Source organism: Hakea prostrata, chromosome 6 (assembly GCF_041222555.1).
Source record: "Hakea prostrata isolate BN-2017 chromosome 6, UWA_Hpros_2, whole genome shotgun sequence".
NCBI lineage: Eukaryota > Viridiplantae > Streptophyta > Magnoliopsida > Proteales > Proteaceae > Hakea > Hakea prostrata.
In genome coordinates, this window is record NC_142605.1 from 24,648,810 (window position 1) to 24,665,664 (window position 16,855).

The following is a 16,855-nucleotide window of genomic DNA, read 5'->3' on the forward strand; positions in this document are numbered from 1 at the left end:
ATGATCAAGATCTAAAAAACCTGATTTGGTAAAGAAAACACTGATCTATCAAGTTACCCAATTAATAATGACCAGTACCTCTTTAGTGAAGAGATCACGAATTCGATTCTCCCTATGGTACATGTAATAATTTCCACCTCTAGATATAAAACCTACTCTTTAACCCCAAAAAAACAAAAAACCACCAGATTGAATTATTTCATTTCCCATGTGGAAAACGTGACAAACGGTTTCGCAACTTGAAAAGTGGAATCCATTCCCATGAACCTAATTTTCCACTTTCACTAAATTGACACCGTGAACACAACTCACACGCTTCCTAGTACGTCGACTATTTTGCACGTGTTATTAAGAAAACTGTTTTACGCGGTTACAGTGTTACACGCCCTTTTCTCCCTTTTCAACTGTATAACATTCATGACCAGAGATTCGTACATCTTCAAATGATACTCAAGTGTGTGAGAATCATTTCTACCACACGAGACAAAAGATTGCTGACATGTTGATACATTATTGATTATTTCTTCTCCATCTCCATCACCTTTTCTCAACCCTCTTTAACTCTTGTTTCCAAGTTTATTGCCCCAAATGAACACAGCATGCTACCAGATAAAACAAGAAATAACAAGAAGACTTACAGGCGACATCACCTCTTTCATTAAAGAAAAGCCATCCAGATGATTTTGGAAAATTACATAATAACTGTAAAAATTACACAGGTTAAAGAAACTAACCTCCTTGCATTCAGTAATGTGAAAAAGAAAGAAGAAAAAAAAAGAGAGAGAAAATGAAGATGTAAATGCCTGAATATAATTTACATTACTGAATATCTCAGTACTAAATTTGTATGCCTTCAGGATTGACAAACAGAACAAGGACCCACAGAGAAGGTAACTTCTCTCTCTTGTTTCACTTCAACTTGTATCAGATGGGGAACTGAATGAGCTTGGAAACTTTAAGAGGGAAAGATAGATGTACTTTCCTGAGTAACGGATATATCGTGCGAAACCAGAATGGAGGAAGCAGAAGCATGAATCTGGTTGTAAAGAAACTATTTTACTTGTAAATCCACTCATTGGCACGGCCTCCAGATTCATCCATGTCAATGAATATACTAACTGCCTGTGACAATCAAAAAGGCAAAATAAAGACTTGTAAGACATGATTTGAATAACTGAAAAGTATGCAAAAACAATTAAAAAGAAAAACTGTTATGTTAAAATAGTAAGGGCATGCTAGAACACCCAGTCTAGCATGTGCATCCATCTGGTACAACTGTTGTCATAGAAACCAGAAGAACACAGTGACTGAAGATGGCTTCTTCAACAACCAGACACAGGCCAATCAGTTTTTAAAAATCATTCAGTTTTCAGTGAACATCTGGTCTGGTTCACCAGTTTTCATTCTTTTACGTGTGGGCATCTCTTCCCCCTCAATTCAAATCTGTGGTCATTTGGCTAAAACTTGTCTGAATTGTAAGCAGACAACTTTTCGATTCACCCTCTGGTCTGGTTTTGAAAACCTGTGTCTACATATTTGTTCAATTTTCTGATTACCAGTGTACCACCAATTTGAGTAAAAAATTAGAACCCATATTCGGATCACATGATAAAAATATACAGAAGTATGAAAGAAAGGGGGGAAGGGGAAGGAGTAATATACTTCCCAACATCAAATTACCATACTTTGAAGTCTTGGAGGCTTGGAGCACATATTTACCTTTCCAATTCGGGGCCGTTCCTTCAGCTTGGCTAGGCTATTCCGAATATGTGAGACTGCACCCCAACATTTCAAAGTGTTTGCAACATCATCAAGCCTCAGTAGATACTCTTCTTCCGTCAGTGGAAAGGATCTCTGCGGGTTAAATTCCTCCATCAGAGTAACATAACAACAATACTATTGGAATCACACAACTCTTATGTTGGGACTCTAAAAGCCATAATAATCTCAAATATGTAGCATAACAATTCAATAGCAAAGACCTGGAAGACTGTAACCAACTCAAGGTTGGGCTCAGAAGCTGTTGAAATCTATCTTCTCCAGACCTGGGCTCCTGATGAAGCTATATATAAAATACGATAACAGACTTGATTCTGAAAGGAGTATAAGCCTGCCAAAGAGACAACTCATTGAATGTCAATCCCTTCCCCTCCATTGTTTTCCACTAAGGTAGGATAACTAGCCCTTCCCATACACAGGACATGTGGGAGGCCAGAAAATTGGTAAAAGAAAGTCGAAGGCATCAAGCTTATCAGGCTCACCAATTCTGTTAAGAATTTGTTTTTGAAAGCACGTGCTATTGTAGGACACTTAGACATGGGTAGAAATTATTCACAGTAAGTTTGACAAACTTGACATCCTAGCATGCCAATACAATAACTAAACCAAGTTACAGAACAGAATTTTCACATAAGTAGTAAAAACAAAATGAAATTATGATAAGTTGAAGGAATAAAAAACCATGGTATAACAAGTGACCAAACACCATGAGCATGTGCTTCATCAGGCACAAGAGACAAGAAGGAAAATGAAGGGGTCTCTTTTAGCAGAAGAGGAAGAGGACCATATTTGGTCCAACTCACAAGATCTCAGAAGCCAAAGCTTGAAAATACTACTATGAGAACAATGACAAGAGAAACATGCTCAAGGTCACAAATACCAATGAAGAAGCATATGCAAACAAATCATGTGTGATATAAATTAGAAGATCAAGAATTGAAACCTGGTCAAAGGATGCAAAAATAATCTAGTAACCATCGGATTTTGAAATTTCTACAACAATTGACAATATAAGAAAAACATTTCAACAACCACAAAACCCAACTATCATTTTGAATAAATAATCCCATTAACAGCCACTCATTTCAAATTGAACAAGAATCCAGTTACCTGCTCCATGTATTTCCACATGACATTCATTGCAAGAAGATTTCTTCCCAAGAACTCCTGTATCAAGGCATAAAAACAAACATGTTCAGTGTCAAAGAACAGCATCTAGAAGACTAGAACATGCCAGTTCCAGTTCTCAGGAGTAAAAGACAGAAAGCAGGAACCAAAAACTAGAAAGAAAAAGAAATAATGCCAAACAAAAGCTAACATAATTGTCAATTTTAGTTCAGATCTCCACAAAAGAGACCATCAGATGTAGATGTAGACAAGAAAAGACTGAAAAGTATAGGATGGGTCAAACACATGTTTCTTACCCATTGAGGGGAGTTCAATTAATTATGTTTATCAACATAACTCATTCAATTGGGGTCACCATTGGCATAATAGTTCACCTGGCCAAGTGAAAATTTGAGTATAGATGCTAAAACTCAAGGCTCATCTTTCCTCAAGCTGGTTTCAGATTTTGCTTGAATATCTCAAGTTGTGGACCTCCAATACATGCTTTTTATGTAAAATAGCGAATCAAGTTATAATAAACTTGGTAAAAAAAAATTAAGGAATAATCACTGGCACCATTGCAAACATGGCAAAGCCAATACTAAGTGCCATTTAATTTCTGTTCCCTGGTTCACACTTAAAGTTTCCAAATCTTGGTAAATGGTATAGTGCAGTTGGGTAATCTTAGGTCCTAACTGGTAGGTAACTTATCTCCATTCAATGCACTATCCTAGATAAGACTAATGCAAGACTTAAGGATCAGTATGTATGCTGTTCTCACACTAGTGCATGGAGAAGGACCCCTTGAAGGAGGCATCATAGAGTAAAATGATCAACGAAGAAATATTATGATACATTGATACAGTTCAGTAGAACAAGAACGCCAAGCAGCAAACCAGGCATCTGGACTGGAAGAAAAATGAACCAACATGCTTAATTTTCTGAGTGTCTGGTTGGTTACATGAACCATGGGCTTAGTATTAGGGTTCACTATCATAATTTGCCAGTTCTATTAGCCCAAGAATGAGAATTTGAGTCCTCCTATATGGGTACCACATAAGCATCTATCTTAGTATATTGTACTCTTTATTTATCTATTGTTTCAGAAAGCATAGGTTAGATATGCTGCAATCCAGCTATAGGTTGTAAATTACTAAATTTTCATTACTAGAAGAGTTTCTATTTTGCAGAAAACTTGAATTGTAAAGGATTCTCCCAATCAATCCTTTCATTTTTGTAAAAGTCATGGAAGTTTTAAATGAAAAGGGGGAAATATTTGAAGGATTTATTCCTGTGATCTATAATGTCCTTCATCCTGGATTACAGCCCCCATCAGATTGCTCACATAAGAGCCATATCATATCTCCCACTCCTGGTTCAGTCTCAGCCTGTCATCGTAGTTGTCTCTGAGAATCATAACGTAAACTATTAGGTTCCCCAGGATTCCATTGAATTACCTAAGCTCTTCGTTATCATCTTAATGATATTTTAGAACTTAAGGCATCATTACTTCTTTTATAGTTAAATAATACTCCAAATTAAGATTACACATTTAGTTGATTTCAATCACTTCATTTTCCTCCATAGAAATGAAACACAAGTATAAGGAAAATGGAAATATTTTTAAAATTATCATCATTGAGAAAATGAAGACATTTCAAATTATAGGAGCATTACAATCAACATGAAAAAGAGAAAGAAAAATCAGAGAATGATCTGGCTAGTCTGAGATGATAGTGCCCATTAACAACTATAATGTGGATAAAGGATTACAAATGAGGTATGCTTAGCTAAGGCTGAGTCACAGTATAGTCATAGTCAACAGACTACATACAACAAATCTAGACTGTCTACGTAAGTATTGTAACCCTTATACTTAAACATGTACATTTAGAAGATAAAACCATAGGAATGGCTGGCAACCTAAATTAAGGCTGTCAACAGGCACACTAGGAATCTAAAACAATATTGGGCAACTGAAAATTCTATATTTCCATGCATTACAGTAAACATTTGGAGATCACCATTCAAGTGATGCAATTACTTGTATATCAGTAAACATACATAAAATGTGGGAGAAAGTGGTAAACTAAAACGCCCTTTTAAAATGTCCATCTGATAAGTCTCGTTAAATGAGGAAAATTTTTTCCTCACAGCTGTCAAGAAAATGGTGGACAACACTACCCTTTGGTAAGATTTAATTCTCGGTGGGGTATTTGGATTGAAAGCAAGGCTAAGTGAAGAAGACCCCATTTTCTAAAGCTGTCAAAATAGACTTTCTGAAGTACCCTTATTGACATCTCAATAAGACAATCTTTATGTCCATAGCACATGTAATATAATTTTTAGGAAGTCTCGAAGAGGGAAATGACTGTCGAGAAATTGAAGAGTCTCCCAAGAGAAGCATCTTCTAGATTTGGTGGGGGTTCAGAGTGAACAAGGATTTAGGATTTTCACTGAAATCCTGCTCATGCTTAAGCATTAGAGTTTTGATGGTTAAGTTGGCTTCAGTTGGATGATCCTTGGATTTCATTGTTTTAAGTTAGTTAATGCAGAACATGACCAGCTGCATTGTTTTCTCAATGAGGCGCAATTGGAACCTTTTTGTTGACCAGATATTCCATATCAAAGAGTAGCCTCCACCAAATTGATCTGTCACTTCTTATTTGGGGATCTTCATCAAAGGTAATTTGCAAATAGGCTTTGATTATTTGTGTAATTTTGTCTTGTTACTTGAAAGGTAAACTTTTTCCTTATTGTACATGAATGTAGTTTCTTAGGACATAAGAGACCATGACTTGTGGAAGTCCATTCCTATAAAAAGGCTTGCTTTTTTAAGTCATCTGTAAGGGTAGTTCTTTGCAAAGAGAAAGTTTATTCTTTCGATGGTTACTGTGCTCAAAACACTAGAGGATGCTGATTTGGTTGGTTGTTGGTTACCGTGTGATTAGCAATTGAATCATCTACAGTAAGCATAAAATCAATCCACTTGGAAATATATCCAATGTCAAGTTTCAAAATTTAATGATCGAAAAGATTTGGCACTAAAGCAATGGACATGCAAACTCCACACAATCATGCTAGTGTAGATCCCACACAATCATTAAAAATTAGTAAATGAAATGAAAAAAAGATGAAGGCTTTTTGACTGTACCAACAATACTCTTATTAGTATACCTTTTTTATTAGCTGAACGTCATAGGACCTCCCATATTTATTTCTGATAAGCGTTGCAAGGTCTATCCCACTGAAGGTTGAATCATCTGCACCAATAATTCTTTCCAAATCCTCCCGGAAAAATTCATTATTTGCCTGTGACACGAAACTAGGTTATCCAAATGTGACTAAAAGAGTGGAGGAGAATAAAGTTATCATTAGGGCCAAGAAATTCCCCTTCACTATTCAACCAGATATCAATAAGACTATAAAACCCTGCAATTACTGGAATCTCCCTGACTAATGACTATTCACAATAAGGCCCTGACTATTACTTATAAGATGAATTAACACTCTAAATACGTTAACTACCTAAACACAAACAAGGATCTGAAGACCACCTGGTGGTACTTACCAGTTACTCCTAAGCACTAATAAATACATTAACTACCAATGTGAATGCACAGATACAGACGGAGATCACGTCACATCCCGTCGGAGAATACTTTTGGATTTTATAAGCTAAGTAATTGAGTTTCCTACCATAACAGTCCCATTACATAAACTCGAACTTATGGAATTTACAGCCTATACAGGATTAAGTAGTCAGTTTACATTTGAAAATAGCTTGAAAGTCGTAAGGGAGTTTCTATTAGACTAAGTTGGTATTGCTACTTAATTGTTTCCTTCCTCTTAGGGACTTCAAAATCAACCAGCATGCCAAGCATGACCTTAAGGGAAGACACATTCGATGACAAGACAACCAAGCTTAGTGATAGCATAAGCAGAAAATAACTGGGTTAGGAGATTTATTTTTTGCAGTAGGCCACGGTATTATTTTCCTTGGAAACATATGGCAGCAAAGGTGAAAAGGATGAGTAACAACAAAAGGAGCTAGGGTATAAGATCAAATATTGTCCAAGAAGCTCTACCACACTATTGGCCACATTCGCATTCTGCAGAAGTGGTTGACTGTTCATGAAAGGACAATGTAAGACAATTCAACATTTTCGTAATCCTAAACAAAGGTCCAGAAAATTTCTATAGACCTGATGATTAGGGTATTCGATCAACTTTTCTAAAAGCAGGGTTCCGTTATTATTATTGTAACATTAAGATGGCCAGAGTAAATAAGCATGCATCAGACATCTGCATAAGAACCCTACAATACACAAGTTTACGCACAGTCAATCACCAATATCACTCAAGGAGTCCAGTGGAAGGAAAAGGATTTTGACATACCCGTCCAGTTTCACTTTGTGGAGTTTCATCATCAGAGTTCCCGTCGTCTGAATCACTTGGATAAATACCATCATCCATTGTGCTTGAATATACAGGGCTAGAATGGAAAGACCTCCCACGGTAACCACTCACAAGACATTGACCCTTTGCCAAAGTTGATACTCCAGGACAAAAATACAGGACTGAATATCCAGAAGTTTGAACCTTATCAACTCTGCTCCTGAATGAATTCTCGTGAACGCCTAGCCAATTATGAGGGTGGCTCTGTAGAACACTCATCATGTTCTGCAAATCATAGTATCATTGTTAACTTACCACTTCATAGTAATTCTATCAGCATATGAAATTTTTTGGGTAACTAGTCAAGACAGGAAGGCATTGCTTGGGTGCCTATAATTTAATTCACTAGTTTAATTTTCATACCCTATAAGGAAGAACTACAAGCCTAGTTTGCATCAACCATGACATGACTTCCAGCAAAGCTAATTTTTCTTCAATCTGTCATGACTGAACATAACAAGGGATGTCAATGGGGGACCTCCCTAAACCCTACCCCAACCCTACAGATCTTAAAGTGGACACAAGCCCAGCCAGGCCTTGCCCGGGTTTACGTAGCCCACTTGTTGACCCTGATTGGTTCAGGCCAGTTTGGGCCTTGTTGACTCTGAATTTCCTTGAAAAATACTCAATGGAAAAATAATTATACACCGCACTCCCTAAAACAAAGATAATCATACAAAAAAAATTCCCAGATATTAATAAGTTTTATTCAAATAAGGGTACTTATGATCAACTGAGGAAGTGTGAGGTTCTGAATTTGACTCCTTGTACCCTCAGAGCCAATCACACAAGTGTTTAATGCTCTTCATTGCTTTCAGTGAAAGTTGCATGGTTTTCATTCAACCCAAGTATGACCTAGTTCATACAGTTGTGAAGTCAGTATAGACTGGCAGCAACAGCCGGCCCGAAGGCTTGGAACCCATGTTACCGGGGAAAGAAAAAAAAAGCCACTCAAATAAGGTTACTATGCCAGATATCACACAGCACATGTACAACAAATAAGCGTAATTTACAAGGTAATGATAGAAACTTATTCTAGTGCAGCTTAATTATCAAGTCTTAAGAGTACATAGAAATACAGGATTCGTTCCAATTCGTCTCCTAGTTTCAATGCATGGTAATACAACCATGTCAAAGAAGGAACATGCAACGGATGCTACATGACATGTAACATAAAACCGAATTAAGGCCATTGTCAGCGGAGCAAGAAACTTGGAGCTCCCTTTCACCACTAGGACTCTAGGAGACAATTACGTAGGCTCATAGTGATACATGAACCCACCACCAATTAGGGTTCAGAGTTCAGACAACAGAGAGAAAGAATATACTCAAAAACACACAAACCGTTTTTGAGATCTCCAAAATTTTGTGGAACAAAAATGAAACATAATGTAAGCAAACTTTTCAAATAAAAGAACTTTGATCAAGGACCGGAGCAGCATTTGTACAAATTGTCAAATTTGAAGCTCAAAACACCAAGCAACGGGATTCCATTGGAGTTGATTTCGAGGGGGAGATTACCTTGAAGGTCTGACTTGTTCTCCGGCAGCCCTGAGTGAAGGTCGAAACCAGGAGAAGTAACTTCAGCGATTAGAACGTGTCAAGGATTCGTGCACTTCAGGTTGTCAGAAGGTATGTATGAGTGTCTGGCAAACTGAGATGGGTCGAAACCATTTCTTCCTTTCTTCTTACGAATCAGGTTTCCAGATTTCTCACTCAATTGACCGCAGAAGCTAATAACCGAGGAAATTTTGGATAACAAAGGACTGCTTGTGCTTACGTCAGCAGGCAAGGCTGTGTTTGGCATGTTTCGCACTGAAATGTTTCTGACAATTCTCTTTTGTTCGAGGTAACGAAAGATTCTCTTTTCCTTCTCTATTGGGAATTGGGATCCATTCGTCCATAATATTTGGCTTCTGTCAAATTTGTCACGTGATAAAAGAAGATAGTGTAAAATTTTGGGAGATATTTCAGAAAAACCTATATATATACTTATAGAAAATGTTAATCCGTGTCAATGGCAATGCTTACTTTGTTTTCATTAAACATAAATAAATAAGTAAATAAATCACCTTCCCACAAAGATTGTGCAGCATAAACACCTTTTTTTTTTCCCTTCTCAATTTTTTTTATTTTGGAAAATAAGAGCAGCCAAGCGTTAAACAAAGATTATGTATGAACTCAAACCATGAGCTTCTTACATGTCTAAATTGCCGCAGGGCATTCCCCGTAAGAGAATAGTTCACCCTCAGGAACCACAAGAAGTAAAAACAGAACCACATTCCTGAATATGAAATACAAAATTAAGTCAATACAACATATCCGTCGGTAAAGCCTTCTCCTACTAGAGTAATAGATGTCAAGCTAGAAAAGAAGGTGAGCACCATCTAATGTAGATTGGGAAAATGCTAACGGCACCATGTTTGTTAAAATGATCACTAATAATCCAACTTCCAAAGATCTCTTCCTAATAAATGCCTTCATTTTGCAGCTGTCTCCTATGCTTTGTTGTCTGAAATCCTACAAATGCAGCTTAGATCTCACCAAGATATATCTGTTTATCACTACTGCAAGATCCAATGATGGGTTCATGGGGATGGAAGACACACTCGTTTACGGATCCATTGTGGCCAGGGAGTCTATACAAGATGTTTCGAGTAGTTGTATCCCAGATATACACCATGCGATCTGCACTACCGGCAGTGATCTTCCTTCCATCAGGGGACCAGCCACATTTCAACAGATTCTTTTCCATGTTGTGCAGGTGACCTGTTAATATCTTGACACAACGATCCTGTGGGGCATACGGGCGCATATCCCAAATGCGAAGAGAACAATCCATGCTATTGGTAAGGAGATAGGAGCCATCAGGACTCAACTGCATACCTGTAATCATATCCGTGTGACCCTGAAGAGTCATGGTAACCTCATTCCTACGCAGATCCCATACCTTTACATCGTTGTCTATCCCACCGGTGAATATCTTATCTGATGCATCAGAGAAGCCAACTGCTGTAATCTGGTATTTGTCCGGAAATGTTTGTATTGCTCCTCTTTGACGCAGATCCCAAAGCTTTGCAGTACCATCATCAGATCCACTAACAACAAGGGGAGGACCTCGACGGGATGGGCAGCACGAATTCACAAAGGAAGAATGTTCGGCCATCTTCTTTATCTGTTTCCCTGTTTCAACATCCCATGCTCTTAGAGTCTTATCAGGACTTGCTGATATGATCTGGGATCCATCAGTAGTCCATTGAACATCCAAGACTGCATTCTTATGTCCTCTCAAGACCATGAAGTTTTTGCAATCCCCATAAACATTCCAAAGGAAAATATCTTTGTCATGAGAACCTGATGCAATGACTGTCCCTGCTGGATTGAACTTCATGGTATATATGGCACTCTGGTGACCTGCTAACAACATAATGGGCGATTCCAGACTCGATGTCCGCTGCTTTCCAATAGGTCCAGGTCCTTGGGCATTGTATGGAACTGCAGACCATTCCATTGGTCTTGGAGCCCCCATGGCATTCTCACCTCCTCTAGCAACAACTTGCATTTTAATGGTTGCTTACAGTCCCGTTTCAGCACTTATGCTGAAACAAACATTTAAAACAAAAGTCAAATCAAAGAAGACAAACAAGAATATCCACAGGTAAAAACTGAAAAAACAGCTGATAAAAATGATGCAGATCTTAGACTGTAAGCTGGCAAGCAGCCAGCTCTGTAGCTGCAGTTCTACTAAATTTGAACCGGAATAGGTTCAAACTGAGCCATTGATTCAGAGTTTGATTGAAGTTACACTTAAATGTCACTCCCAATGGTTAAATGGACCATGCGCCAAGTATTCAAAATTTCTCCCATAATGAGCCCACTATATAAGCCTAAATATGGTGTTTGTGAAATCCATATGAAATTGCATGTCAAAACTATTATGGTTGTTAATTTAACAACATCTAGAAGGCCTGGACAGGTTTCCAAAATTCTAGACATACTTTCTATAACAAAATGTTTTAGGTAGTTTTAAATTTTAGTCGGCAAGCCACGGTGCAATGGTTTACTTGCACTACTGCAAGCATCAGATGGAGGTCTCAAAAAAAGAAACAGCATCTTTGTGAAGCAAGGGTAAGATTGTGTGTTCATTTGTCCCTCCCAGACACTACAGTAGCCAAAGCATCGTGCATTGGGATGCTCTCTCTTTCTTTCTTTCTTTTAGAAAGTGAAATTTTTTTGGAGAGACTTAAGTTTTGCAGTTATCCTCCTACAATAAAATGGGAATCCTCCTATTCTGCTTTTGTGATTGTTATGGAAGTAATACATAAAAGAGAAGCAAGTGAGCCAAATAAGCAAGCAAGTCGTCCAGGTCAAACAGAACATCTGAAATGCCTAATGATACGGTGCCTACTATGAACTAGATTTAAAGGAAACCAGACAACATGGTGAACTGAAACTGATTCATAATTATGGGAAAGAATGGAAACATAAGAAATGATTCCTTATAGTACTGTTTTTTATGCAAAAAATTGTATAAATAATTACATAGTTTATTTATTATTATTAATTTTTTTTTTTTCCCATTTTAGTTTCTTTCTTCTCAGCTTCAGATCCAAATAGAAGAGTTTAATTAATCTGAAATCCGATGAAAAGGAGGTTCATGGCTAAAGTGTAAAGATGTCAAAGGCATAATTCTTTTGGAATGTACCAGTTGTGCCCAAGAAAATGTTAATGAAGGTAAAGAATCACCAGCAAGGATTCCCCGATATATTACTGAAAAAAAATCCAGTAACAGACTAAAACCCTCAGATTCGCTACCCAGGTGAAGCGCTTGCAAAGCCCAGCAGCACTTCAAGTAATCAGAGTCTTTCTTATGCCTAGTCTTTTCAGTCCACTGGGCAACTTTGGTTAGCGGCAAACATTGTAATTTTACCCACCTTAAAATCAGGCGCAGAAATGTCTTCTTGTACTTTCTATCTTTTATTTAATTATGTCAGTCATTGGTTCATCCTCTGCGATTTAAGAATCTTAGTCAATCTTTAAAGTGTCCAACTTCTGGTCCAAGTTGTATGTCCTAGTTTAAGTTGGTATTCAACTTCTAGACCAAGGAGACCTTCAAATGTAAAGCTAAGCCATTGAATGGGAAGATTTCAAATTGAATGTTAAGTTGCTTCAGCTCTGGTGTTTTCTCTTTGAAATTGGCTGATTAGAAATAGGTTGGATTCATTCTCTGGTGAGTAAGATCCAAAGGCTTAAAATCCTTACTGAGTACATCCTGGGAAATTTCTCTTCAGGTTCTTGGCGGGTAACATCCAAGTTCCTGCCATGGTCAAGGATTCACCCTTCAAATCTCCAATCCAGCTCCTCAACAATCACCTACAAGTAAGCTTGAGGAATATACCCCATCACGCCTTCTCATCACTTTTTCTTATTATTATTTGTTAGATTTTCTGACTCCCTAAAAGCCCAAAAACAAGTAACTCCATATTTTTCAATTTGCCATCTGAATCCAACCAAATACATCACTGTATCAGTATCCACATTCCCTACAGGGTAACATCCCTAATGCTAGATCCATCAGTTTTAACTAGAAACCCTAGTATCAGTCACCAAAGCACATCACTTAAAGTTTTCCCTATCACTCCCTTTTTCAAGAAAGTGAAGAAACCTCCCTGTAACCTAGAAACCCTGACCTAAGCTACCTCCTTCGATGTATTTATCCCTCACTAGAAGATCTTATTTGAAACCATACCATACACAATAACTGAACCTACCTGTACCTAACCTATTTTTCCCCATAGGCTGGTTCTGGTCAGGATATTGGAAGAACTGAATCCTAGTTGATCATCTATTGATCTAGGGCTACATTAGTTTCAAACTTTCTAGTACTTACATCATCAAGCTTCAAATCCGGAATTTTCAAGTAACTACACTTTCCCAAGGAAGCCAATGGCAAGAAATCCACGACACCGAACTGTGAGCAAAGGCCTGATAACCATTAATAAAAAACTACTTCCAGAATAGAGACTTGTGAACAGAAGAACAGCAGCGATTCAAAATTTATACAGCAACCTTAACACGACCCCAAACATCTTGATATTTAAGATGTATACCATTCACCACAAACATCTGAAATATGCCAAATAGCGCACACAAACAATATTATGAAATTCAAATAAAACTCAATGGAATATCACGTGGTGGTATTTTAAGTATCTGAACTTCAATCCAGAACTATCAACACAAGAAACTGTTCAGTCTCTAATTCTACAATTCAGGTCACACTAGGGTTAAGAACTAAATTCCAAAATATTGCTCTCATCTGGGGAGCTTCGGCTGGTATCTAACATCTTCCCAAGACAGGATTGCCATAAAACATGGTGACAAAATACTATATATAACAATAATCAACCAGAAACAGAGAGAAACCTGACCTAATCTGAGGACGCAGAAACCAAAATCATGAGGTTGACATGGGAAGAAATACCAAGCAAGTTGCACCTAGCATGCACCAATTGATATACTCTCAGGCCATAATGAATATATAGTAATTCCCATCAAAACATGTGTCACAGCTGACGAATGAACCTTCATTTATAGATTAGGCTGAACCCCAAATCCAGATCACGACATATTTGAAATCCCTCACATGCAGTAATACTTAATAACTAAAATCCCTCAGGAACTCTAATATTTTAATTTTAACTTGCCAAAAACTCAAACAAAAAGACCATCACTGATAAGACTCTAAGAACATGTCTTCATGTTTTCATGCCAGGAATGCTATTCTTTTTTCTTCTTTTTTTTTTTTTTTTTTTTTTGGGGGGGGGGGGGGGGGGGATTGATCTTTTTCATGGTTTTGTATTGAAAGACTCTTCCATTGCTGTCAGGTAAATCTGTCTGAAACTGTTCTCATGATCATTTCTGAGAAAAATGACACTATGAAAAAGAAACAAGGGTCCCACAACAGAAATGTAATAACATTGCCAATTTTTCAGTGTCATAATGTAATTAGAAGCATAAATACATATTCTTCTCAAAAGTTGAAACTCTGAAAAAAAGGGTCTTAGGTTAACCAGAGATGCCACAATACTGACCCTGAACTGGAGATGAGTATCACTCCAGCAGCCACTTGAAGGAGAAGTATCATTTGCTGTTGCGCGGATGATATCCGCACAGGGCTGTGATCTAGATCCAACGGTTTACAACAGATGAAGGTAGGATGTGGAAAACCACCCCATTTGTTGCAAACCGCAGGGCGTGGATCGCAGCCTGCAGAAAATACAAAACCCCTTTAAGTGATCGTTTCAAACCCTTAAGAGCAAGAAACATATGGCCATGATCCCCAAAAGTGTACCAAATGCAAGCGGTGAGTTCTAGGTAAAGTAGGTTTAACTCTAAAGGCTGATACATAACAGTCAGAATCCACATCCATCACAACTCAGATAGACCCTACCAAGCATAACCAACGACAAAGAAATCAACAAGCACAACACCAGAATGCAAATTATTACACTCCAGAAAATGGGGTGATAAAATTATAGACTCATATCGCAAAAGAAAGAAACTTCAGATCTAAGACACCCATTCCTTAGAAACCCTGCTAATCCTAGCTCCGGTGTATGACTTAAAAGTTTTACTATGTTGTGTGCATACAATTCAAAAATTAACACTACTCTACAACAAAGGCTTCTTTGATTCAAATTCTCGTATGTATTATTTGCACCTTAAAGGGGAATATATAATTTGCTGGGGTTGGGTGACCGGGAAAAGAAGAAAATTATTATAGTAATAGACATAGAGAACATAAATGGCTAACAAATGACTTCAAGAGATCATTATCTGACTAGAGAGAGATGGAGGAATGAGGCAACATTTCATTAGCTCAATCAGAGGGAAAAGAATTGGTATCTGGTTGTCTTGGCCTTCCAAAACCGTTCCTTGAACCCGCAAATCTTCTACAAACGAAATTCTAAAAATGACTCACAACCCAAATCAGAGAAAGATGGATAGGGAAACAGTAAAATCACATATATCTCTTCCATTTTTGCAATGCATACACTAAGATACTAAGAGTTAGGGCTTTTGAAACCCCTACATTAGTCCAGAGAGCTACAAAGACGCCGAGGTGGCGTCACCAAGGTTGAAAAACATTGAGCTTGACAAGGAGTCCGAGGGTACGAAATTAAAGCATATAAGAAAAGAGGAAGAAGACCTACATGCTTGAGAACTTCAGAAAAATGGAATCCCAGGGCTCGTCTTGTCGCACTTAGAGCTCGAGTCGAGAACGAACTTCGATGCTATGGAGACCTTCAACCGGGTACCTACCAAGGTTGAAGAGCAATAAGAGATCACTGACGCTATCGTAACGACGCAGCAATGAATCTCCAGGCGCTACCGCAAGCAGCAGAAGCAGCAAGCGTCGGGTGTTTTGGGAGCGAAATCCCTAGAAGTGTCTTTTGACTCTTAAGACGACGAAACGAAACAGGGTAAGGTAAGGATTCGTCCAACCGACTCAAACTGGTTACTGGAATCGTAGAGTATATTTGGACCGGGTTCGGTCCTAGGCACAGAAACAAAACCAACCCTTTTCCTATTTTGGTGGTTTAACCATTTCCAAGAACGTATCATATTCATCACCAAACCTAGCTCAACACCATTGGTACCATTTCAAAGTGCTTTTTATAGAGTTCTGGCCTTATAAGTTATAATTATTTAAATATACAACAAGGCTTCGCCTTTGCCCTTAAGGCGATTTAAATTATTGACCCCATACTATGAAGTATTTATTTTATAAATAAATCAACCCCTTGAGGTTGAAAATAAAGCTTTTGTGTGCCTCGTTATATATTACAGGTGCACCACTTTAATCTAGGCTCACCATTGGATCCACATATTACTGAGATGGCAAACCCAGGATATTAGGATGCACTAGGCGGATGTGCATCTTTATCCAATCCTAATAAGAATATAAATATAGGTGATCTATAAGTCATAAAAAGCAAGCAACAAGACCCGTACCCAAGGGACAACCAAAGTGGGGAAATGCAATGCTTGTTCAATTCTTGAAGAAAAAGAACTAAGAGTATATAATGAAATGTAACCTAAGGGTTGTACGGTAATATTACATTTTTGTCAATTTCCTTGTTTTCAAGTAAGTAACAATTTTTCAAGTTTCTATGCATTTTCATTGTTTATCACTATTTTAGAATGCTTAAATTATGTATGGTTACATAAAAAAAAAATTACAACAAAAAAGAAAAATGAATGAAACTTTGAATTTTTAGGGTTTCAATAGAAGATGTTATGTTTTGATATAAAAAATACCCTTCGTTTGAAGACGGTGTTTCTCCCTTTTTGAGAGACTTTTTTTTAGGATTCAAAATCGTGTTGAAGCCCTAGTTCGTTTAAAAAAATTTAAAAATAATAAAAATAAAATAAAATAATAAAAAACACAAGAAGCAAAACATAACGTAACCATGCAAACCCTCATTCACCCCACCTGGTTGGTTGG

At 37.6% G+C, this 16,855-nt stretch overlaps 2 protein-coding genes across 2 annotated transcripts; both read right to left on the reverse strand.

The window, feature by feature from the left end:
* Window positions 1-155: 155 nt before the first annotated feature.
* Window positions 156-9,252, reverse strand: LOC149012809 (uncharacterized). Its single transcript, XM_089158073.1, has 6 exons — window positions 8,866-9,252; window positions 7,285-7,569; window positions 6,064-6,198; window positions 2,890-2,946; window positions 1,720-1,854; window positions 156-1,122 (listed from the first exon to the last, which is right to left on the reverse strand). Exons 2-6 carry the CDS (start codon window positions 7,564-7,566, stop codon window positions 1,057-1,059), a joined length of 675 nt encoding a protein of 224 aa, XP_089014199.1. The 5' UTR covers window positions 7,567-7,569; window positions 8,866-9,252; the 3' UTR covers window positions 156-1,056.
* Window positions 9,253-9,609: 357 nt separating this feature from the next.
* On the reverse strand, window positions 9,610-15,830 carry LOC149012810 (Transducin/WD40 repeat-like superfamily protein). The gene is made up of 2 exons (XM_089158072.1): window positions 15,561-15,830; window positions 9,610-10,943 (listed from the first exon to the last, which is right to left on the reverse strand). The coding sequence occupies exon 2, from the start codon at window positions 10,904-10,906 to the stop codon at window positions 9,878-9,880; it is 1,029 nt and encodes a 342-aa protein (XP_089014198.1). The 5' UTR covers window positions 10,907-10,943; window positions 15,561-15,830; the 3' UTR covers window positions 9,610-9,877.
* Window positions 15,831-16,855: the final 1,025 nt, after the last annotated feature.